This window comes from Dromaius novaehollandiae, chromosome 1 (genome assembly GCF_036370855.1).
Source record: "Dromaius novaehollandiae isolate bDroNov1 chromosome 1, bDroNov1.hap1, whole genome shotgun sequence".
In the NCBI taxonomy this organism is placed as follows: Eukaryota; Metazoa; Chordata; class Aves; order Casuariiformes; family Dromaiidae; genus Dromaius; species Dromaius novaehollandiae.
The window spans coordinates 129,551,216-129,572,421 of NC_088098.1; the positions used below are offsets into that span (position 1 = coordinate 129,551,216).

Consider the following 21,206-nt stretch of genomic DNA (forward strand, 5'->3'; position numbering starts at 1 on the left):
TATGGAGCCTATCAGGAGCTATGCTGGCATAAAACTGCAGTAATGCAGTAGTGAATCAAACATATATGCACACACAGAGACACACACACACACACACATAAACTCTCCCTCAGAGACTGCACTAACCACTTGCTTTACTATGAGCAAATCTATAAACCTTCCTATTTTTAGGAAAAAGAATGTGCATTGAATCCTACTGCATTCTAAGAAAGAAGTAAACCAGCAGAACAAGAGGATAACAGCAGGAAAGAAAATATTAATGGAGGGTTATTTACCGTTAAATATATTTTTATGCAAAAGGTCAGATTCTCAGCTGGTGTAAACTGGAGCAACTCCATCACCTTCAGTGCGGCTGTGCCAGTTTATCCCATGTGTATGCTCTGGCCCACTATGTCCTGCAAGTCAAGTCATTGAACTGTAATCTTCCAAGCCTTCCCTATCATACTGCTAAATTCGAATTGCTATTGGCAACAATTTTTTTTAAAGAAAGTTTATATACGCAACTTTTTCACATTGTTTTATTTTTTTCTTTGTCAGTTCACAAAAAAGTATTTCAAGTTGTCATAACCTTGCATTTAGCCAGTGAAAGAGTAATCTTGAAAGGAAAACATTTTTTTTTTTTTTTTTTTTACAAACTGGACACATACCCTGTTTATTTTTCTCTAAAAGTTGCACACCATAAAGCAAGTAGGTTTTTTTGTTTTAAAACCTTCTTCAGATATTATTATACAAAAATATTCATATGCAAGTAATAAAGATTTTTTTTAAGCATCCAACTTTTTTAAACCTAAAGCAAAAACACACCAAAAGTTTTTTTGTTTGTTTTTGTTTTTTTGTTTAATCTAGACAAAGTACACCTTGTGCTTTAACAAACCTATGGCATCATGTGCTCATATACTCTTTACAAGGATTCTAGTGAATATGCTCATGTGTCATTATTCATTAAATAATGCAAAAAGTATATCCGGTACAGAACTTGCCTACATTTGTGGATTTTATTTCCTTTAATCCTCTTTTTTTTCTTTTTCTTTTCCTCTGCGTGTTTGTTTGTGTTTGTATATATATATATATATGGAAAAGTTAAGGCAAGTGCAATCAAAGTTACAAAAATCAATATTTCTATTGCTAACATGTGCAGCATTCATATTTAGTGAGTGATGTCTTTTCTCCCTTAAGAATAAAAAGTGATGAAAATACAAAATGCTTAATATGTTATACTTGTTACAAGAAGCTGTTCAGTTTTATGTATTAGGCTTGGTGAAGTTTTTAGAGGTGTAGGATAACATAAAACATGTTCTCTTTAAAGTAACATACACTGAAACTAGGTAACATTTTGATCACTTCCCTTTTGCTCCTCAGAAACATGTATAGTATTACTACAAAAATGCAGTAGCTCTCAACTATGACCCATCTAATTTTTTTAAAAAATAAATATAAGTTAATATCTTTAGGTAAAATATTTTAATATACAATACACATAAATATAGGCTGATGTATGTCTACTTTAGTGTTTCTGTTTTCACTTCAGTGATGTTGCACAAAGTGTATAAAGAAAGAGGCATATCTTCCAGCCTTTAGTCATATCTCTGGCCTTTAAGAAAGCCTTTGTGAGAATGTGTTAATCTATGGTTTCTATGACAATAGCAATGGCTATTCGGAAAAGACAATGGTTCTGCATCCTCAGTTAGTCTATAGAATAACCAGAAATCCATGTTTACAAACACTGGGCCTGATTCTGCTCCTCTTTACACCAGTTATACATGGCGGCAATTCTGCTGACTTGAGCAGAATTATTTTTGACTTTTACCTACCATTGAGCAAATGAAGAAGAATGATCCCAAAGCCCAACATGGCACTTGCTTATTCCATTCCCTCCATGCACAACATTTTTAAGTTGGTAAATACTCATTTATATCTGCAATGTATGTGCACGGATTCAATAGGAGATGCAGAGTGCGGGTCTATAGCCTGTTCCCAGGATTGTGGAAGGTCAGCTGACAGCTTTAGCAATAAAGTGCCGTAGTGAGATGCTTATCTAGCTATTAACTTTGAATAGTGCACTCCCAGGAAGTGACTGTTTCTGCTTGAGTTGTGTTGTTACGTAGGTGCAGCCAGCTCCCCTTGAGCTCAATAAAATAACTGAATAAAATTAAAGAAACTAAATCCACTGGACAAATTGCTGCTGGTAAAAAGATGCTGCAGCTGACATTAGACTAAAACATTTCTCCACAGACTTGGTTCTTTATTTGCATTACATTTATAGCTGTTTAGTTAAAGGGAAGGTAGTGAAATATTTCTTCTACTGTTGCAAGGTAGGCACATGTTCTTTCTTGTAAAGGACTTTTTGGTCATTTTGTTTTCTTATCTTCTAAAGGAAGTACAGTTATGTACTTTATTCTAATAAAACTATTTACCCACAAAATGGTGCATATGCATAACTTCAAATATCATGAATAGCCACATAACACTAACAACTGCACAGACAATAATGTACTTTATGTGCAAAATTCATATCTGACTCAAAATTGTGGGTGGCATCAGTGGATTTCAGATGTATTGCTGGGAGAAGAATTTAATTCCATTTTTCTTGTAAGAGCTGAGATGAATATTTTGTCTTTTAGTGGTTCTACCTGACTAACTGTGTTGGCTGTTGTACCACTGCCCCAGCACCGTGCAGCAGTGCTTGACAGCTCCCTGTCTTAATATTGTGAGTTACTAGATGGGGATAAGATGAAAAACGATTAACGAGTCTACAAACCTTCACGATGATACCAAGATGTTATATTAAATCTATTTCTGTGTTTGCTGAATAATACAGTAACACTAGATCAAATCTTTACAAGACACTCAGAATAAGTTATAATCAGTGATTATCTGGGGCAAAAGGACAGGAGGAGGAACAGAAAAAAGGGGCAGATTTGTGTGCCCAGGTGAGCTATTTGAAACAATCAATGACATTATACATTTCTACTGATTCACCTCGGCTTTGAAATAGCTGATTTTATTTTTTTTTCACATCTTTGGAGAACCTTAGCAAGCCAACAGGTAGCAATGAGGTGGTAGAAATGAGTCATCTCACATCAACCTGATCTTTCCATGGGTGTGTGGCATCAGGTTCACTCAGTGTTTCTGAGACTCCATGTACTTTGGCACCTGAAAGCATCATTTTCCCTTTTGACACCTTGGGGTCAACGTGGGAGCTGAGGAAATCTGGCAGCTCTTTGAAATGGTGCAATAGGAGATTTTTGGCCCAGTTCATGTCTACCTTATTCCAGTTCTTCAGAGCTCAGTTTCATTCTTCCTAATGTGATTATGCCAGCACTAAACCAACGTAGCACAACAGTACCTCAGTCCTACTGTCTTCTTCCATTATGAAGAAAAAAAATATGGGGAACTACAGGGATTGAAAGCACCCTGAAAATAATGCGAATATGCAGTTCAGTCTGTCCTCAACCCTTTAAACCCTAGATTGCAGTTTATCAGCATCTTGAAAGAAGCATAACAGGTGAGAAGCCAAAGATTACTGACCAGATAATTTTTCATTGTTTCTTAAAGAACAATTTGGCAGGTGTCATTCCATCCAAATGCAGTCTCTGCTCCTGATTTTCTCTGTTCAAATATCTAACAGTGAAAAAAAAAAAAAGAAAAAAGCAGCTTAGGAACTCTATTTTCCTATCACTTTGTTGCATTGAGAGCTATTCATAATCTGTTTTGTTTAGGAGATGAGAAGAGTAAAAAGGCAAGAGGAGAAAATAGGAGACGAACCCTGCTGTCGCTGATCGTTATCTACAGTGACAGCAATTCTGGCAGATGTTTCTGTCATTCAGGTAGCTCCTGTCACCTTGAACAAGTATCTCCTGTTTCTAAGAAGACAATAAAAATGGCTTCAGATAACACCCAGGAGACGAAGGTAGTACCCGGGAAATTCTGAGTATCTAATGTCCTCCAGGCAAAGGGTGTCTGTAATCCCCCATGGCAGCACAAGCAGTGGATGAGTGTACAATACACCTGGTCATTACATGACCAGGAAATGTCTTCACTCTACTTCTCCCACCTGTGTCACCTGCACCTATGTAACTGTGTCACAGAGTCACCAGCAATGGCCTAGTTACAGGTTTGTCTTGTCAGTGTTGTCCTGCAACACATGGAGAACGTGGTCCCGTGAACAAAACCAGGTGTCTGGGTCGCCCTCAATTTTTTATGAAAGGGTTACTTATTTTGTTTAGTTTTACTGTTCTATGATTAAATGATTGCATGTTAAGATATCTTCATGTAGACATGAGAAAGTACAAAAGTGCTTTTTGGGATGTAACTCAGATGCAAGAGCGCTTATTGCAAAAGTTTTTCCCTAGATTACCATATGTTTTGAAAAGATTCATGTGTTTTGCTGAGGTAGACATAGGTTAGTGATCTCAGGGAAGGAGCCTGATGACACCGAACTATTTTGCTAAGATAGACAAGAGAGTTGCGTGGCTGTTTGCCTCTCTGCTTTATATTTACATAATTGTCCCATTTGAAGTTTCTTGGGTTTTAAGAAGACAAATGTACAACATTCTAATGTGACGCTGAAGTTACATGTATAATATTAATTGTTTAAACTGTCTGCTGAAATGTCCCTAAGAACGCAATTAGAGCTGCAGTGAGCTGTTCACCAGAGAATATTGACTCTGGCAAACAATTTCTTCTAAGTCTGTAAATTCATTGCTATTTTTCTGTTAAACTTGCAGGGAAGAATGGGACTTTCTAAAAAACAAATAAAATCTGTGATTTACCTGTCATGCAAACAGTGAAAAGAAAATTTAAAACAGTCTCTCAGCTAACTTCCTACAAAACTGCAGGAGAAAATAGCTTGCTCTGAAAACACAGACCCTCAAAAAAACAGTTTGAAACAGGATTTAGTAATTGCATTGTTATTTCCCTTTGCTTTGCTTATTTTTGTTTTTCAACTGTGTGATCAGACTCTGCAGCTTAATGGCAGATGCATAGGTGAAAATATATAGAGCCCACAACTGACCGTTTTTTAGACTTTCTTTTCACTTCACAGGAACTTCAGGCCAGTATCAGGATGCTGCTTCACATGAGCTCTCTAAGGGGATGTAAAAAATGGTGTGTGAACCGAGCACAAAAAGGAAGATTGTTTACAAAATCAAAGCTTTGCTCCTGTAAGTCTCTTCTCAGGAGAGTGGACACCTACTCACCCTAAACGTCTATGTAAAGAGTTCTCGCAGGCTCACAGCAAGCTTAGCGCACTCTCCCTTTGTTACGCAGCCCACAAGGCATACGGAGAGAGGAGCAGGAATGAGAGTGGCCAGGGGCAAGCTCAGGGGCAGGGCTAGCAGGTCTGGCTGGGAATCGCCCGCAACCTTCATTCATAGGATTGCACCCTAACCGAGTAAGCTGACCTCTTCCAAGGCTCAGTGCTGGCTTTCACTTTGCACGCTGAGCAAATCGGGACCGCTGCCGCCTGCTCCCGCGCTTCTTGCCGCTTACGTGGCAAAGGACCTGCTCTCAGCCCTGCTGATGGCTCTTGGATTTACTGTCAGTCATATTGAGGCCTTCCCACCTTCTCGGCATGTTGCCTATAGCGGGGAGAAGTGTGGTGATGAGTTGAGCCTATAGCTCCTCTGCGCTCCCACCAGCACGGGAGCAGCAGCTAAGCACGGCGGTGCCTCTCCCTGTGCAGGTGCACGAGGGCTCCGTGCTGAAGCCCAGTGCTTGGCCCCTTGATCCCACTGGAGCTTCCTTCTCTGCCACCAGGTGCGTTTGAGAGTGTGGGCTTGGTAGCTATTAATTTTTCCTGGAGGACAGCTGGTGATTTTGTATTGTTTGGAGAGGCAGAGAGAAAGCTAATATAGGCTAAAAAGAGAAAGAGAAGGTTAAAAAGCACATCCGTTTTATTTTTGGAGCAATTTGTGCATTCCTTCTGTCGTGCTTTGACCGGTGAGAGAGATTTCTTAACAAAAAAATAATAAAAATTTCTCCATTAGCTTCTTAGCTCTCAGATTTTACTCCACATTGTTTTTCTCACACTAGTCACCCGGCAGAGAGATGTGTGCACTTTCTGTAAGCTCAGGACTAGATAAAGATTATCTCTTTCATATAACATTTAGATGCTAGAAAATCATGCTATGCTTAATCCACCAAAATAAAAATATTTTAATTAGCAATGGAATGTCTCGGAAATTATGTTATCTAAGATATTGGCTATTTAATGTAAGCAAGCTGATAAGCTTTTGGAAGGTGGCTGGTTGCAATAACAAATAGAATACTTCCTTGAACAATCCCCAATTTCCATGTGCATTTTTAGTAAACTGAGCAACCACTGAATTTATACATTTTTTTAAATAAGTTTCAGACCTGTCTGTGTATTTTCTGCTCTATTATACAGCTCTGTGGACTCTTGACCTCCCACCCATACAGCTTATTAGTACAGAGCAAGATCACGCATTGTCTCAAATACAATTTAAACAAACAAAAAGTATAGGAGAAATCTTAATAGCAGAAATATTTCTATTAGTTTTACTCCCCAAGGCTCTGTGTTTCTGGAACATCAAGCAAAGGTCAGCTGGAGAAGTGTGATGCTGCCAACATATCTTCCTTGAGGTTACAGGCAGAGTTGATGGGAAATGGCCTGGCAAAATAACATCAAAAGTGACAGCTTGGTATTGATACTTAAATTCAGTGTACAAACCTCCTAATGCAGCACATATACAAGTTACAATGCCCATTCCCCAACCGCCCCTCAGTGGGATATTTAGGAGGTGGAGAGTTGTGACTGGTAGAAAGAAATGCGAAGGAACTTGCTGCAGTCATTATACGAGGACACTCACTGCTTGGAATTTGCTGATATTTTTCTGATTCCAGCCAAATTAATCTGCTCAGCTGAGAAATGAAAGGAAAAAAAAAAAAAAGAAGAAAGAAAAGAAAAGGCTGCTAATAGCAGCAAATCAGATTGGGTGTGAATGTAAAGGAAATACAGCTACTCCGGATAATAAACTAAGCCTGTTTTGGAAATTTTTGAGTGCTGACAGATTTCTGCCACCTTCTGTATCACAACAATAGAAGATACACCAAAAACTCTGTCTGTGCTAGACTACCAGCAAACACAAAATCGCTCAGAAGTGATTAGAAATGTAGGGCTGTATTTGTGTTGCTGGTTTATCTGGAGGAGCCCCAGAGCAGCCAGTTGCTTTATGTAGGTCAGCCAGAGTGCAGAGCATTGCACGACAGAAAAAGCCACAGTACACTCAGGAAATGGGTGGATATTTTGACCTTTCTTCTCCATTGGCCTTTATACCATTTTTGTGTTTACCTTAGTGCTGTGATTTTTTCCCATCTTTGGATTTTAATTAAACTCTCCTTAGGCTTGCTAGCTTGACTTTTTTCTTTTCTTTTCTTTTCTTTTTTCTTTTCTTTTCTTTTCTTTTCTTTTCTTTTCTTTTCTTTTCTTTTCTTTTCTTTTCTCTTTTCTTTTCTTTTCTTTTCTCTTTTCTTTTCTTTTCTTTTTTCTTTTCTTTTCTTTTCTTTTCTTTTCTTTTCTTTTCTTTTCTTTTCTTTTCTTTTCTTTTCTTTTCTTTTCTTTTCTTTTCTTTTCTCATAAAGAATAAAGGAAGCCTGTTTACCAGGACAGTTTCCCCCAAATCTCATTGCTTTATCTATAATTTAAACGTGTCATTAATGCACAATATTCAAGTAAAACTGTGAATTTTAATCAGATGGGTATAACAGGCTTTCCAATTATGTTGAAGCTGATTTTGCTCATTACGTAACATCCACACAAGCTGTGCAGTAGTAGAAAAATATAAATAAGGTTAACCGCATTTAGCTTGAAACCAGGTGATATTGAAAGGAATGATACTGAAGCATTTGACACTGGCCAGCAGGTGAGGACTGAGTCCCCCCACTAAAATTCAGCAGACATTTTCCTACTTCTTTGATCGTGGTCAAGATTTCAATCTGTCACAGGCTGCAACTGTGAGTTCCTTTTCTCTTTGCTTTTCCAATTTTCCTCTCTCACACAAATCAATCTTACACTTGTTCAGCTTTATTAGATTTACTCCCAATTTACACTGTTGCAACTGAGAACAGAATCAGACCCAGCAATGCAATCTGCCTTCACACTAATTAGCTGCATACTGTACGGTCCTCCATTTGTGTCCAGCTGTACGTGCTGCCTGGAGGACCCATATACTGAATTTCCATAGGTTGTGCAACAGAGTCCTCTAGTTTTATATCAAGGATTACCCTGATAAAAGAGAGCCTTAGAAAGACAAAGCACCATGCTTGGATAATTCATGTGCATAGAATCCACATACAGACCCGAAGTTATTGACTAGGCAGAGTAAGTTTTTCCAATCATTACACTGTACAGTCTTAAAAATAAAGTGCTGTTGGTTTATGGCTAAACCTCACATGTGGCAACTGCATGCACACTTCAGGCTGCGTTGTCAAATGCTAGAACACCTTCATCAGAAAAGGATGGAGCCTAAGCACTAGGGCAATGACAGTTTTGTTTTTTTTTTTCATTTTATTTTGCGTTCCAACAGAACTTTTGTCAAACATAGAGCACGTGAACACACAACAGTTTCCTTCACTGTCTCCCACACAGAGCTGTTCATAGAGGAGGAATGCTAAGGAGGAATGTTTCTAAAGCCATAGACAGCTTCTCCATTTATTTCAGGTTTTGTTTTTTTGTGTTTTTTGTTTTTCTTTTGTTTAATATGACAAAACAGTATAAGAAAACCCTTTTTTAAGTAATGTGAATATCAAATAGTACCCATCAATCCCTGAATCATGCTATTCAAAGTGCTTAAATCTACACTAAAAATAGAGCAACAGAAAAGTACTCCCCGTGTGGCTAAAGAAACACCTACTGATGGCTTAAGTGTGACTGCGGTCAGATTGTTACATTCTACATTTATTCCACATCCCAGTCTTTACCCCAGGGCATGTAAGGAGGAGGGAAAAGGGAAAGAATAATGCATTGCTTTTTGAGGGTACAGGGGTATTTGGCATCCAGTTGAATGAAGGAAAATGCCATCAGTGCCTGACAGGTGTCTGTAATAGCAAATAAATAATAGCTTTCTTACGGTATGAAAATAACCAAATGTGCAAAGCTGTCTTAAAATTTTATCTGGCCTGGCAGCTTCATTTCCATTTTGCGGACATTTGGCACATGTCCAGAGGGAGACACTGTAATAAAGAACAGATTGTAGAAAAGGACTCGCGCGAATTGTCAGAGAAATAAACATTTTTAAGCAAATAAAAATCAGTGCACATCCCAAAGCTCCGTTAGCTTGTTATGCAGATACTGAGATTTCTTGACTTTCACAACAGGATCACAGTCATTTCCTCCCACACTGTCACTTCTGGATTACTCCCACAAACATCCCCCAAACTGCAGTTTGCCCACTCTCTACCCATCACTTCTCATTAATAAGACCATATTATAAGCTGTACTTCTCTCATTGTGACAACTAGGATGAACAAATCGCACACATCCATTATATTGGCCGATACCAGTCAGCTACCATAAAAACACCTAAAGCCAATTAATTGCTGAAATAGACTGCTAGATCTGTTTTTCCAGTATTCCAGTTACATTTCTGCCAGAGTAAACGAAACCCACGATGATATGACAGTGCATGGCAGGAACTGCCCCAGCTCCCGGAGCCTAGCAGAGAATTTGGCCTGAATACATTTTACAGTTATAAAATTTACAGTTACTTTTCCTTGCTCTTTCTAAAACCAGAAAGGACTTTTCCATTATTTAAAAGATAAGTATGGGTAAGATGCTTATTTCATTTGTCTTAAAGATATCCAACATTAAGTGTAGTGGGTTTTTTTTTTCCCTTCCCTGGCAGCTGTGGTACACACGTAATTTGCAACTCCTTAAAGATGGAATCATACATAAAAAATAAAACTAATTTATTTATTCATTAAAGTGAATAAATTGTTTTTAATACTTCCAGGTCTGATTTGAATATTAATTTTGTATAAATAATATTTATTCTTAAGACAATGATATTTGTTGGTATTCATGTTGTCTTTTTCTGCCTGAGTTCTTACTGAAATCATGTTGAAATTAATAAAGTTTTACTTATCATTACAAGCTGAAACCAGATGAAAGAAGATTTCTTAATCCTGAATATATCATTTTAAAGCAAATACAGTTTGTGAAACATTAAAATACAGGGGGACTCTGTAATCCACAGCAAAATAATGTTTTGCTCTTACTTTTTTAGAAAATAACACTTTCTATAATACAAAGTGACAAGCCATCTATGACAGTGTCCTTTCATTCCCCTTTGGTTTGCATGTCATCACTGTAAATATCAGCAGGACTCACTGCACTTCAGTGCCTAATGCCTTATTTGCCTGACAATTACAAATGGTCTTATTTGCAGGGATTTGGAGGGGGAAAGGGAAAACGTCAAAAGCCTAAAAATAAAATCCGCAACCACATTGACGCTTTTCCAGGAAGAGTTAAAATTAGGGTTCGCTTTTATATTTATAAAAGGGATACAGTCAACTCATTCTTAAAACAAAGCAACCTCCCCCCTAAGAAACAAAAAATCAGACCATCTCTAGTTTCTACACATATGTAGTGACTACTGTGAAGCAACTGATACAGACTGGGTATATTCTGGTGTTTGACGAGTATCTACCAAGTTAAATGTTAGATGATCGGACTGCAGTGTTACCCCGAACGGGGCCGTTGCAAGGCCAGGGAAGGAGTGGAGCACATTATGGGAGGAGAAATGAAACTGGAGCTCTCATTGAGGGACGGGGTCCTTCTAAGAACAAATATTATTCCAAAGAGGTGAACTGCAGCAGGCATGGCCTTCGTGTGTCAGGCTAGGCAGGCCAACAAAATGGATGGTGCTTCTGGTATCAACATAGCTTTGTCCAAGCATTCCCAAGAGAGGTTAAAAACAAAATGAAATGAAAGTCTAAAACTATACTAATGAAGCAAAAAAGTTTCCTATCTATACAGCAGTCTCTTCATTTAAAAAAATGTAAATATACAAATTCCAATGACATATAAAACAAAGTTGAAAATGTGAATGGGAAGAGACATGGGTAAAACAGGAAGACTGATGCTACAAAGAAATTGCAAAAAACATATGTACAAGACCCTGTTTTTCCTCGTATGTTATCGATTGTAATGTTTAACAGCAGCAGTCGAGGATGTAGTTCCAGGCACCGGACTGCAGACTCCGCTCCTACTCAAGGGGCTTGACGTCCCCTTGCATTTCTGTCACCAGATGACACTGGATATACTGGTCTCCCGTGGCAAGAGGGGCAGTATCGCACTGTTTGTGTGAGCCTCATCCGGGTTCTGCTCCCTGTTAGTTTTTGTCTGTGGCCGCTGCCCATTTATAAGTGTCATAGGGATGTTGCAGTAGGTATGCTGGTTACCTATTGAGGTAAGAGGCAGGGTGCCGGTAGGAGGTACGTCATATTCATAGCTTCGATAATAGTGTTTCTGGCGCATCTGTGAATGATATGTGTTATGAAAGGTGGAGCGCAGATCTGGATGAGCAGTGGCAAGAGCAGTGGAGGTGGCAGCAGCCATGGAAATTGCGGAGACTGTCTGCAGTTCCCCAAAGGGCCCCTGCTCACTTACATCTAAAACCTGCTCATGTGTGATGGGTTCTATCCTCTTAAAAGGCATTTCATACTGTAAACGTTTCCAAAATTTGGAATTCAACTTGTTGCATTTTGGCCCATGCCATTTAATGACAGTGAGAAGCTTGATGGTGTGTTTCAGGGCCTCAACCTCCTGGTAGTTCATAATTCCCCGGAGTTCGCTGCATTCAATCAGTATCACTTTAATTTCGCCCGTGACTAGCATGTTCCGAAGCCTCGTTTCCAGTTCAAAGATGCTCCAGCCTCTTCTTACCACGTAATTTGGAGTCATGACGATGATCAGTCGCTTGCTTTGGTCTACACATCTTGCCACATCTTCAATATAAGCTACAAAATAAGACAAGCGCTCAAAAATCAATGCAAGAAAATATTGCACTCCCATAGGATGGGGAGAAACGAGAGGTAAATTCCCTGGTGCCAGAAGAGTTCACTGCATACTGCAAAAACATCAGTGGCAAACATTTATTCCAAATCCCCCCAGGTGTTACAGTTCATGAGTGTCTGTGCATGAGCTGTGGTTTGGTACAAATACCTGTATCTTCATTGGAACAAATATGTCCATAACCACCTTCCCTTTAAAATGGTGTAGGCACCCAGCTAGGTAACGGAGCGGCAGCTGTAAGCTTCAGTCCCTAACTCAAATGCTACCCTAATGTGTGCTGTAGGGTTAGAGTCTTCTTGTCCTTTTATCCCCCCTGCCACCCACATTCACAAAAACAGGGTATTGCCTTCTCCAGATTAGGCTGCCGCAGATTTAAAAATATCCGTGCTAATATGTTTAATGTTGTGCTTTGCCTATACTAAACATCCTTTCTTACCTTTAGTGAAATATATAGAACTTAGCAGCTGGCTAAACGGTTACACCAAAGTTATGAAGACTACTACAACAATTTACAAAAAAATAGCTAAAGGTAAGTTGGACTATGTGAAAGAAGCATGGAAAAGAAGATTTTACCAGCTGAAATCAATTCTCATTTTCAAGCTCTGAGAATGATCTAGTACCTCCACTACACATTTATCTGCTGTAGACACTAACAGAATTCACTACTTTGCTCTGCTGCGGGTATTATTACTCAGCTTTTGCCTTAGTCTGACCATAACTTCTTCATTCCTCCCTGAATGTCTGGAAAAAAAATATAGCAACATTTTGCATCTTTTTTTCAGACTTAGAATCATGGATGTCTTTCCAGGCACATACTCAGGAAACACAAAAGAAATGAGGACCTCTGTATTGATTCCTAGATGTGCAAGCTCTACAACAAACGTGAAAAAATACTAATCTCATTCATTTCCTGTACTTACACAGACCCTTTTTGCACTGTCTCACCTTCAGGGAAAATAGTACAATGATTAAAAAATAATTGTCTCATCTGGGAAATACACCTTAAGCATGTCTGGTGGCTCACCCTGACTCTTCCCTAAGACAATAGAGGAAATCCACGGATGGCAGTGCGAAGGAGCAGGCATAGAAAGGACACTAAATTCACATACACAGTCACTGCATTTACCATTTAAGAAACACTCAGGCTTAAGGATGTGACTTACTTCCTGTGGGAATCAAATCCCTATCTGGTATGAACAATTTGTACCCATAATGCTTTTCAAGCATATCCGGTAGGATCTCAAGAGCAAATCTTTCTTCTTCTCCAGTTTCTTGATTCCACTGGTCAGGATCCACTTTGGTATAGGATAGATATGCATCGTAATCTTTGTTGTCTAAAGAAAGAGAGGAAGAAAATAAGTTAGACTATTCACCATTCTTGCGCATTTCCTAGATAATTCCCCAGGAAGATCAAATTGTTTAGATAAAATGGCAAGCTTTCACCCAGTTGCTAGATATGAATCCATATATTTCCACCGTTCCTGCTTTACTTCATGCAGTTAATCTTTATTTACACAGAGAAAGGCAGAAGGGATCCATATCCTTAGACTGAAGTCAGTTTGTGCATAAATATTTGTGTAAGGCTCTACACCAAGGAAACCCACTCAGCTATGTGGTGACAGCTTGTGAGCACAGAATAAAAATGTCACTGAGAATTCAAATTCTTTTCTATCTTCAAAAAAGAAAAGAAAGGCGTGGAAATAACTAAGTTAATGTACAATTGTCTTTGCTGTATGGTAAAAAATTTCAGTCTTGCCAAATTTGTGCTATAAAGATAATTTAGGGCCCAGGGCTGAAATGTTTTAAGTGTAGGTGTAGCTTTGCTTATAAAACTCATTGGCTTTCCAAGTCTGAAATTGTTACCAAGTTTAAAGCTTTGCAGCATCAGCTCTTGATGATGCAGTTTAAATCTCTTCAATTCTGTGTGCTTAAATTTGCAAATGCAATGTTGCATTGACGTACATTTTGGTATTTAACAGTGTTTCATTTCATTTCAATATGAGAAATAAATGTGCCTGTTTCTTCAATGTGTTTGGTGTGCCTACCTGAGAGGCTGAATCAAAGGAGCCATCATTAATTTTCATGAGGAGGTCAATAATGGCAAGTGCTCTGGAACTAACTCAGTGGAAGAGAGGTCACGTTTTTATTTTTGTTGTGAAGAAAGCAGAGAAAAATCAATGGCAAGAGTAATGAAATGTTAACATCCTTCTAACTCTCTGGACAACATTATGCACAGGCTATTGAGAATATCAATTGCTTGTAAAAAAGACCTGACTGAATACTCTACTGTGTGTCATAAGTGATGTTATATTCGTTCAATGCTGAATTCAGTTATTTACTGAGCCAGTCCTTTCCTCATTTACTCCTTTTTGTAGTCTGGCAGCACCTATTTGGAAAAGCCTGCCAAATGCAGTATGGATGCGAAGTGTATAAATGAAATCAGTGAAAAGGTGCTACTCTTGAATGGTCCACTCTTCCTTCACAGGAATCATGCCTACTATGCGCATTAAGATTTGCAGATGACAGAAGTGAAAAGGTAAAATTTCAATGTTTCAAACCCTATGAAGTGATCACATCCTCCATTCTCTCCCACAAGCACTTTTTATGTGCAATTATCTATTGGACTGTTGTATTCACACACACACACACACACACACACACAAAAAATAAATAAAAAGAAAAGAAAAAGAAAAGTAAAGAAAGAGAAGCACTTTCTTCTATGGTTCACTCTTTCCATGATTCTTTTCTGGAATATTTGTGAAATCTCAATCCTTCACAATAAAAAAGCACCTAATGCCTCAGACACTGGCTTGAAATAACACTGAATGGGTCAAGTAAGAGGTACAGGGAGATTACAGGAAGACTTCAGATTTTGCAGTAGGACAGTGTTAACCCAGCAGCAGCATTAATATGCAGAAAGGTCAAGAGATATATGGGAAAATTACCACACCTGAGAAAATGATGACATGGCAGTCATTTTCTGTTATCACCTTAGTAATGGTCATAACCATATTACATGCTTGAGAGCAGTGTTGGTCCATTGAAAGTCTTTGATTAAAGATGAGAATGCATCATATCTCAAAGGGATAAATTATAAGAAATAATGCAGTGTTCAAACTGTTTTAAAGACTTTGGGATATTGTCTATTAAGATGGCTTGCACACTTCCAATTAGAAAGAAAATTATTCACACTATGCCATTATTTTCTTGCATATGTAAATATCACACTAAAGCACTTATTTGGAGTATATCATTTCCATGCCATGGGGGGGGGTTCCAATATTTCCACCAACTAGGACTGTATATCTGGGACTGCAGGGAACATTTCTTTCTACACTACTTCCCTGTACATTTTTAATAGCATACTAAATGGCGCGCATCTAGGGTGTGTCCACACAGATGGGTGCAGGCAGCCAGGAATTTATTCAAACTCCAATTCAGCTAGATACGTAATCTATTTTGGAAAACTTTTAGATGCACTAGCACAGTGGTTTCTGAGCTAATATACACTCCAGCTGTCAGATATTTTTAATTTTGTCTGACAAAAAGTAGAAACTTCAGTTTAAAGCAGAATTACTTTATCTGGTAATTTTGTTTTCAGATTGGCCAACACACTGGAATGAGCAATTTCCAAAATGTGCAATGTATGGGGTACTCAGGAGAGGATCAGAAATTCCATTTGATTTGCTCTTAGGATGTCTCCATATTAGTATGACTTTAAAGAATTAAAATTATTTGGGTTACATTGCCAACTCTGTAAAACATCTTAAAAACTACAGTGGGCAGATAGCTATATGGTCATCAGAAGCTACCTTTTCTGTGATGTAGTCAAAGAGCAATGGTATTATTTATTATTTTCTCTAATTGGTGAAAAAATTTAGAAATTCAGTTGTAGTGAAAATTGGGAGAACTTGTAAAACTATTGCAATTCGCATCTGCAGGGATGTATTTAAACACATGGTAGATAACTTCTCTGTGTGTGGTTGATAAATAAGTCCTCTGATTCCTGCTTGCAACCAGTGGGACTGATCTCTATATTCTAAAGGACCTTTCTGATCTTAATTTATATTTTTAACATGCTTTCCCAGTGGACTGAAAGAGAGATGCAAGCCTGCAACCATCTGGCTCTTGTAGCTGAGTCAGTGAATCCGGGACCTGGGGCTCCTGTCTTGCCAGCCTTTTGGCCACATCACATGGCAGCAGGGAGCTCTGCAACCCCTTTGCTCTCAGGCAGTTTCCCATGTAGACTTGAGCAACACATCCTGGAGTCCCAAGGCTCCCAGCAAACACGCAAGGAGCCCAGCATAGTTTTGTGTTTTTTTGGCCATTCACTGGAACAGATATTTTTCCCAGGAAGAGGTCTGGTCTCAGCACACCTGCCTTTTCCAAGGAAAACTACTTCATCAGAAAATTCCTGCTCTGACTGAGTCAGGAAGGACTTGATATTACTATTTATATTATTAGGTAGTAAAGCAGTAACTAAATGTTCCCATAATTGGCTACAAAATCAGTTTGGATACTGGTCTGAATAAATATTCAGTGCCAGAAAACAAAGCCAAATCCAACTGGAAAAGAAAGCAAGCTACTGGCAACTAGAACTTCTCTTTAACATGAAAATTTCCTTGTTTCCTCCCATCAGCAAGCAGTTCAGTCTGCTATCCATGTGTCCTCAGAATGAAAATGTGATTGATTGCTACTTGCACTTTGGCTTAGGTATAGATTATGCCATTTTAAAGATTTGTTTTTGCCAGGTTCCTGCGCATTAGCAACAAACTGGAACATACTTACTCACTACCTGCTTCCTCCCACACTTAGGAAGAAAAACACCTGCTAATTACCAAAGACAAGGATGTTGATCATTTCACCTGAATTTTTTTTTTCTTTCCCACGGAGATTAAAAGCAAATAGCTACATATACTTTTGTACCTGAGAGCACAGCTCTTCCCTTAACCATTTCAGGATTCCTTTTTATAGAAACCTATCAGAAAAAGTGCATCTTGCGTTGTCTACAGGTAGCTGGCGGATCTGTGTTATATAATGAATGTCCTTTCAGTTACTGAACACAGCTGAGTACAACATACAATATCATGCAACAGCAATAGTTCAAAACATTCAGGTGCAGATGGGAGGATGCTTAAGTTTTTCTCTTCCAGTGCCTTGTTAACGGACAAGTAATTCCCTCCAGTTATATGGTCTGTAGCCTATCCGGCTACAGACTGCTGCCTATCTGGCAGGATACAGTGAGGATGGAGCTCTTCAACCCAGCAGCCTCCATTGCTGTGAAATTTTGTTGCATCCATTATGGGAAAAGATGGAGACAAAATCTGAAGCACACCTCACATGGCCAAATTCAGTCAGATTCAATGCAAAAACTTCTTCGTTAGTGGACTGTAACAAGCCTGAGAGGACACAGGGGCTTTGGATTAGTTCAGCACAATGGGGTCAGGTACAGCCTGTGCTGAAAGTATGATATGTTCAGTCCACAAATATTTCAGTTAGCCCAAACCCACCGGTAGTTCAAGACTCTGGTCAAAACAGACCATGAAGGCAAACTTTGGCATATCATTGTAACTGCTAGATGGAGGTGAAAGTTGGGACACTGAGTAATGGTTATGGAGCTACACTCAGCCATATGTCTGAGAAAGTTGTTTGGATCAGTTCTAAGGACAGGCATTTGGGATGAAAACTCATCTCCATTAAGTAAGTATGGAAACATCATTTCAGTCAGCGGACCCAGGATTTTTGGCAAAATGCATGTTGCATCATTTAGGATAAATTCTTTAATGTTATCCATTCCTTTTGGTAATCGTCTAAATGTAAAAATGATCACATTCCCTGTAGCTTTCTATAGTGTTAATCCAGCAGAAGTTTTACAAGCTTTTAGGAGCTGAAGTTGCAAATGTTGCTTCTTTTTCCAAGGAGTAAAAATGTGCTCTGTAGCAGTCATTTAAAGGCTTAGTATCAGCATAAAATGAAAGCCAGACTCTATATGCATCTACTTTGTCACATGCAAATGGGATCTTTGGGTAAGTAAATTGCTATCAGACATCTAAGTACTCATCTGTATGCATGCTTTTTTAACAGTTGTACATGCAGAAATGCTAAGCCTGTGCTTACAGAAAGATAGATAAAACTTGGTCTTCTGCAGGGACCAGCAAAGAGATTCAACTTTGAATTTGTATTATACATGTATGTGTTTTCTAATGATTTCCATGTTGCACTCCAAGTATTCAGCAGTGTGGGCCTTTGAGGGTTTTCTAAACATTGCAGATATTTTTGCTAAGGGGGGAGAGAAGAACTATCCTTATGGGTGAAAAATTTAAAAAAATAAAATTCCATAGAGTTGGCTTTTCATTACCAGCCGTGTTCAAGCCGATGGCAAATGCCTATTTTCAGCTGGCATATGTTTTAGCACAAGACAGATTCACAGAACCAAATAAAGAGAAACCCCACAAAGCTGTACTCCTTAGCATCGCTAGACACAAACCCTACTTTTAATGAAGCTGTAGACCTAGGCACTGGGATTAATTTGCACCTCTGTGTCTCCCGAAGTCCTCTAGAGCAACCAGCAGTGATGGGGGAAGCGCCCAGGGTGTTGAAGGGAGCCGCACCGCACAGGCTGCTCTGCAGCTGAGGGCAACCGCTGAGCCACCCCTGCCTTTGGCAGATCAAAGTGATTGATTGATTTCTAGATCAAAACGAGGCTGGTTACAGATGGGTAGCTAATTCCCCTACTTCCCCAGCTGGCATATGCCAGCAGGGTAAAGATTCGCAGGCTCATCACTTGAATTCAGGAGCAGGAGGCTGCTTTAACAAGGAGTGTCAGGATTTCTAGTGGAGTCCTTAGAAATGACAGGCTGGATTCCCCCAGTACGGCAGGGACTTGGCGTCAAAAGGAGGCGGCAGGCTCTCCTCTTTAAAAACATGCTATGTTCAGCAAGGGTTTTCAGGTAGTGAGTCTTCAAAATTCCCCAAAGAGCTTCATTGCTTCAAAATGATAATGACATATGACATTTCCTAAACTGTGCTTGTTTCATTATTTGCGAAGCCGCATTTAATGTACGTGGTGCAACAGTACTCATCACCCTCCGCATAATGAAAAATGTAAAAAGGTAAAAATGAAAAATTCAAAAGCTTGGTTGACTGCATAGACTCCAAAAAGACCAAATCATTAGGAATCTTTGAAAATGCTTTTGTTTTTTTCCCACAGTATTTGCTGTTGGTTTTGAGCTCATTCTACCATTTTCTTTTTTTTGTTAATGTTGAACCCCCCCCTTTAATGAAATTAAAGAACTGCCAACATTAGGTTTTCCATGGTAAAGTACTTGTCACATGTAGCATTCCTAATGATAATCTAGATCCTTCTGCAGAGTGGGCGGTGTTGAACTGGAGGGAGGTGTTGTAAATGCAACACTGGGGAAGAGGTTAAAGAAATGAGATCAATTCTAAACAGGTTTTTGGAGTATTCTCACAGCATAGGCCAGGAAAAGGTTTTCCTATGCCCATAGTAGACACATTTATAAAAACATTAAAGCAATGGGAATGCATTTTCTTTCTTCATTACTATCAATTCACTAAGCCTTATAGAATTTTGGAAGTCTAAAACACTTGAAAAGTTATGTTTTCTTTACAGGAATATTAACAGGAACATTTATGAAAACCCTGAAGTACTGATGCTACATCTGACATTACGTGAAAACTAGGAACGATTCCAGGCAGATATAAATTCAGCCAAGTAATACAATGCCGTGATTTTAAGTGTACAATAAAATCCCTCTCTCAGCTATGCTTTTCCTGACTTTCTATAATTAGAACTAAAATTTGTCATTGATATATACACAAGATAGACTATTACTTAACTAATGAAACTGAATAATCTATTATTAATGGTAATTTTTCTGCTTATGCTTAGTCTAATTTTGTATTCCTGACTAAATTAAAAGTGCATCTACAATGTCTCTCAGTCACTCTCATTAATATGGAATTTTAAATTAAATACTACTACTGAAGACTTTCTACTTTTAATATAAAATTTTAGTGCAGCACTAATCTCTGAAGTTGGTCTTGATAGACATGAAAAGTCAAAAGTTCTTATAAGAGCTTTAGAATGTTAAAAATTATGAAAATTAGAAGATGGTGATAGAAGGTATTCTCCCAGTTTCTGTGAATTGTTTGCAGGTCCAACACAAAACTGAGAAAAAAAATGTTGCTAGTAGATATTGAAAGACTGAATGGTCACCACCTAGCAGGTAGTCATAGCAGAGCAGAGTAGTTATCTATGAAACACTGGAAGAAAGTACTACTATTTAAAAAAGGAGGAAGTAGAAAGAGGCAATAATAAAGGATATCCTGTAAACTGTGAAAATGAAGGAATCACTCTTTTGATACCAGGCAAACTTCTTAAATTAACACAGTGCCATGTAGTGACTGCTTTTATTATGGCCTTAATCGAACTAAACATCTAACTACTTATATAAAATACATGCCTAACTTTATACATATGCCTAAGTTCTGCCGATCTCAGTGACAGCACTTGTAATTAATGCCTGGGCTAATTATTTTGAAAACTGGAGTAGAAGCAGCTTTGATCTAGACAAAATTAACAAAAAGTCAAGGAAATAATTGTAGATATAAATGAAACTGGGGAGAGGAATGGCTTGGAAACAGGCTTTCGATCTAAAATCCTTGCACTCAGATGCTAATAGGGTGCATTCAGCTCACCTACCCTGAAAGTCTGCAATGCAGTTTGACTTTTGATTAAAAAAAAGAAGAAAAAACTTCAAAGCTTACAACACTTGACAGAGCTGCTGGATAAGGAACAGAAAGTATATCAGTCTTCATGAGTGGCAGTACTCATTTATATATGATGGAGTTTGTTTTGTTTCTACTATACTTCTGGACTTTCTAATCTATCGCAATCTTTGAATTCTAAAGCAGTTCTTGATAATTTCAATCATTTTAAATTTTTAATTATGCATATACTTTAAATGCTATAAAATATCAATTAGGGAGACAGAAAAAGAGCAGGATTTTTTCTTTGAATCAGTAAATTTTGAGGACACAGTCTAGAAAAATCCATATTCAATGGTGACATAAATTGAGATTTTATTGATTGAACACTTCAGATGTAAATAAATTGCATAAACAAAAAGTTAACAGTTAAGAGAAGGAC

At 38.3% G+C, this 21,206-nt stretch overlaps 1 protein-coding gene across 1 annotated transcript in view; it reads right to left on the reverse strand.

Moving 5' to 3' along the window:
* Positions 1-952: 952 nt before the first annotated feature.
* The window catches only part of IL1RAPL1 (interleukin 1 receptor accessory protein like 1), a 766,492-nt gene continuing 746,238 nt past the window's right edge, over positions 953-21,206 (reverse strand). The window contains exons 10-11 of the mRNA XM_026101661.2: positions 13,198-13,368; positions 953-11,979 (exon numbers count right to left, since the gene is read on the reverse strand). Coding sequence (XP_025957446.1) covers positions 11,261-11,979; positions 13,198-13,368 — 890 coding nt within the window. The 3' untranslated portion in view covers positions 953-11,260. The remainder of the gene's footprint in view (positions 11,980-13,197; positions 13,369-21,206) is intronic.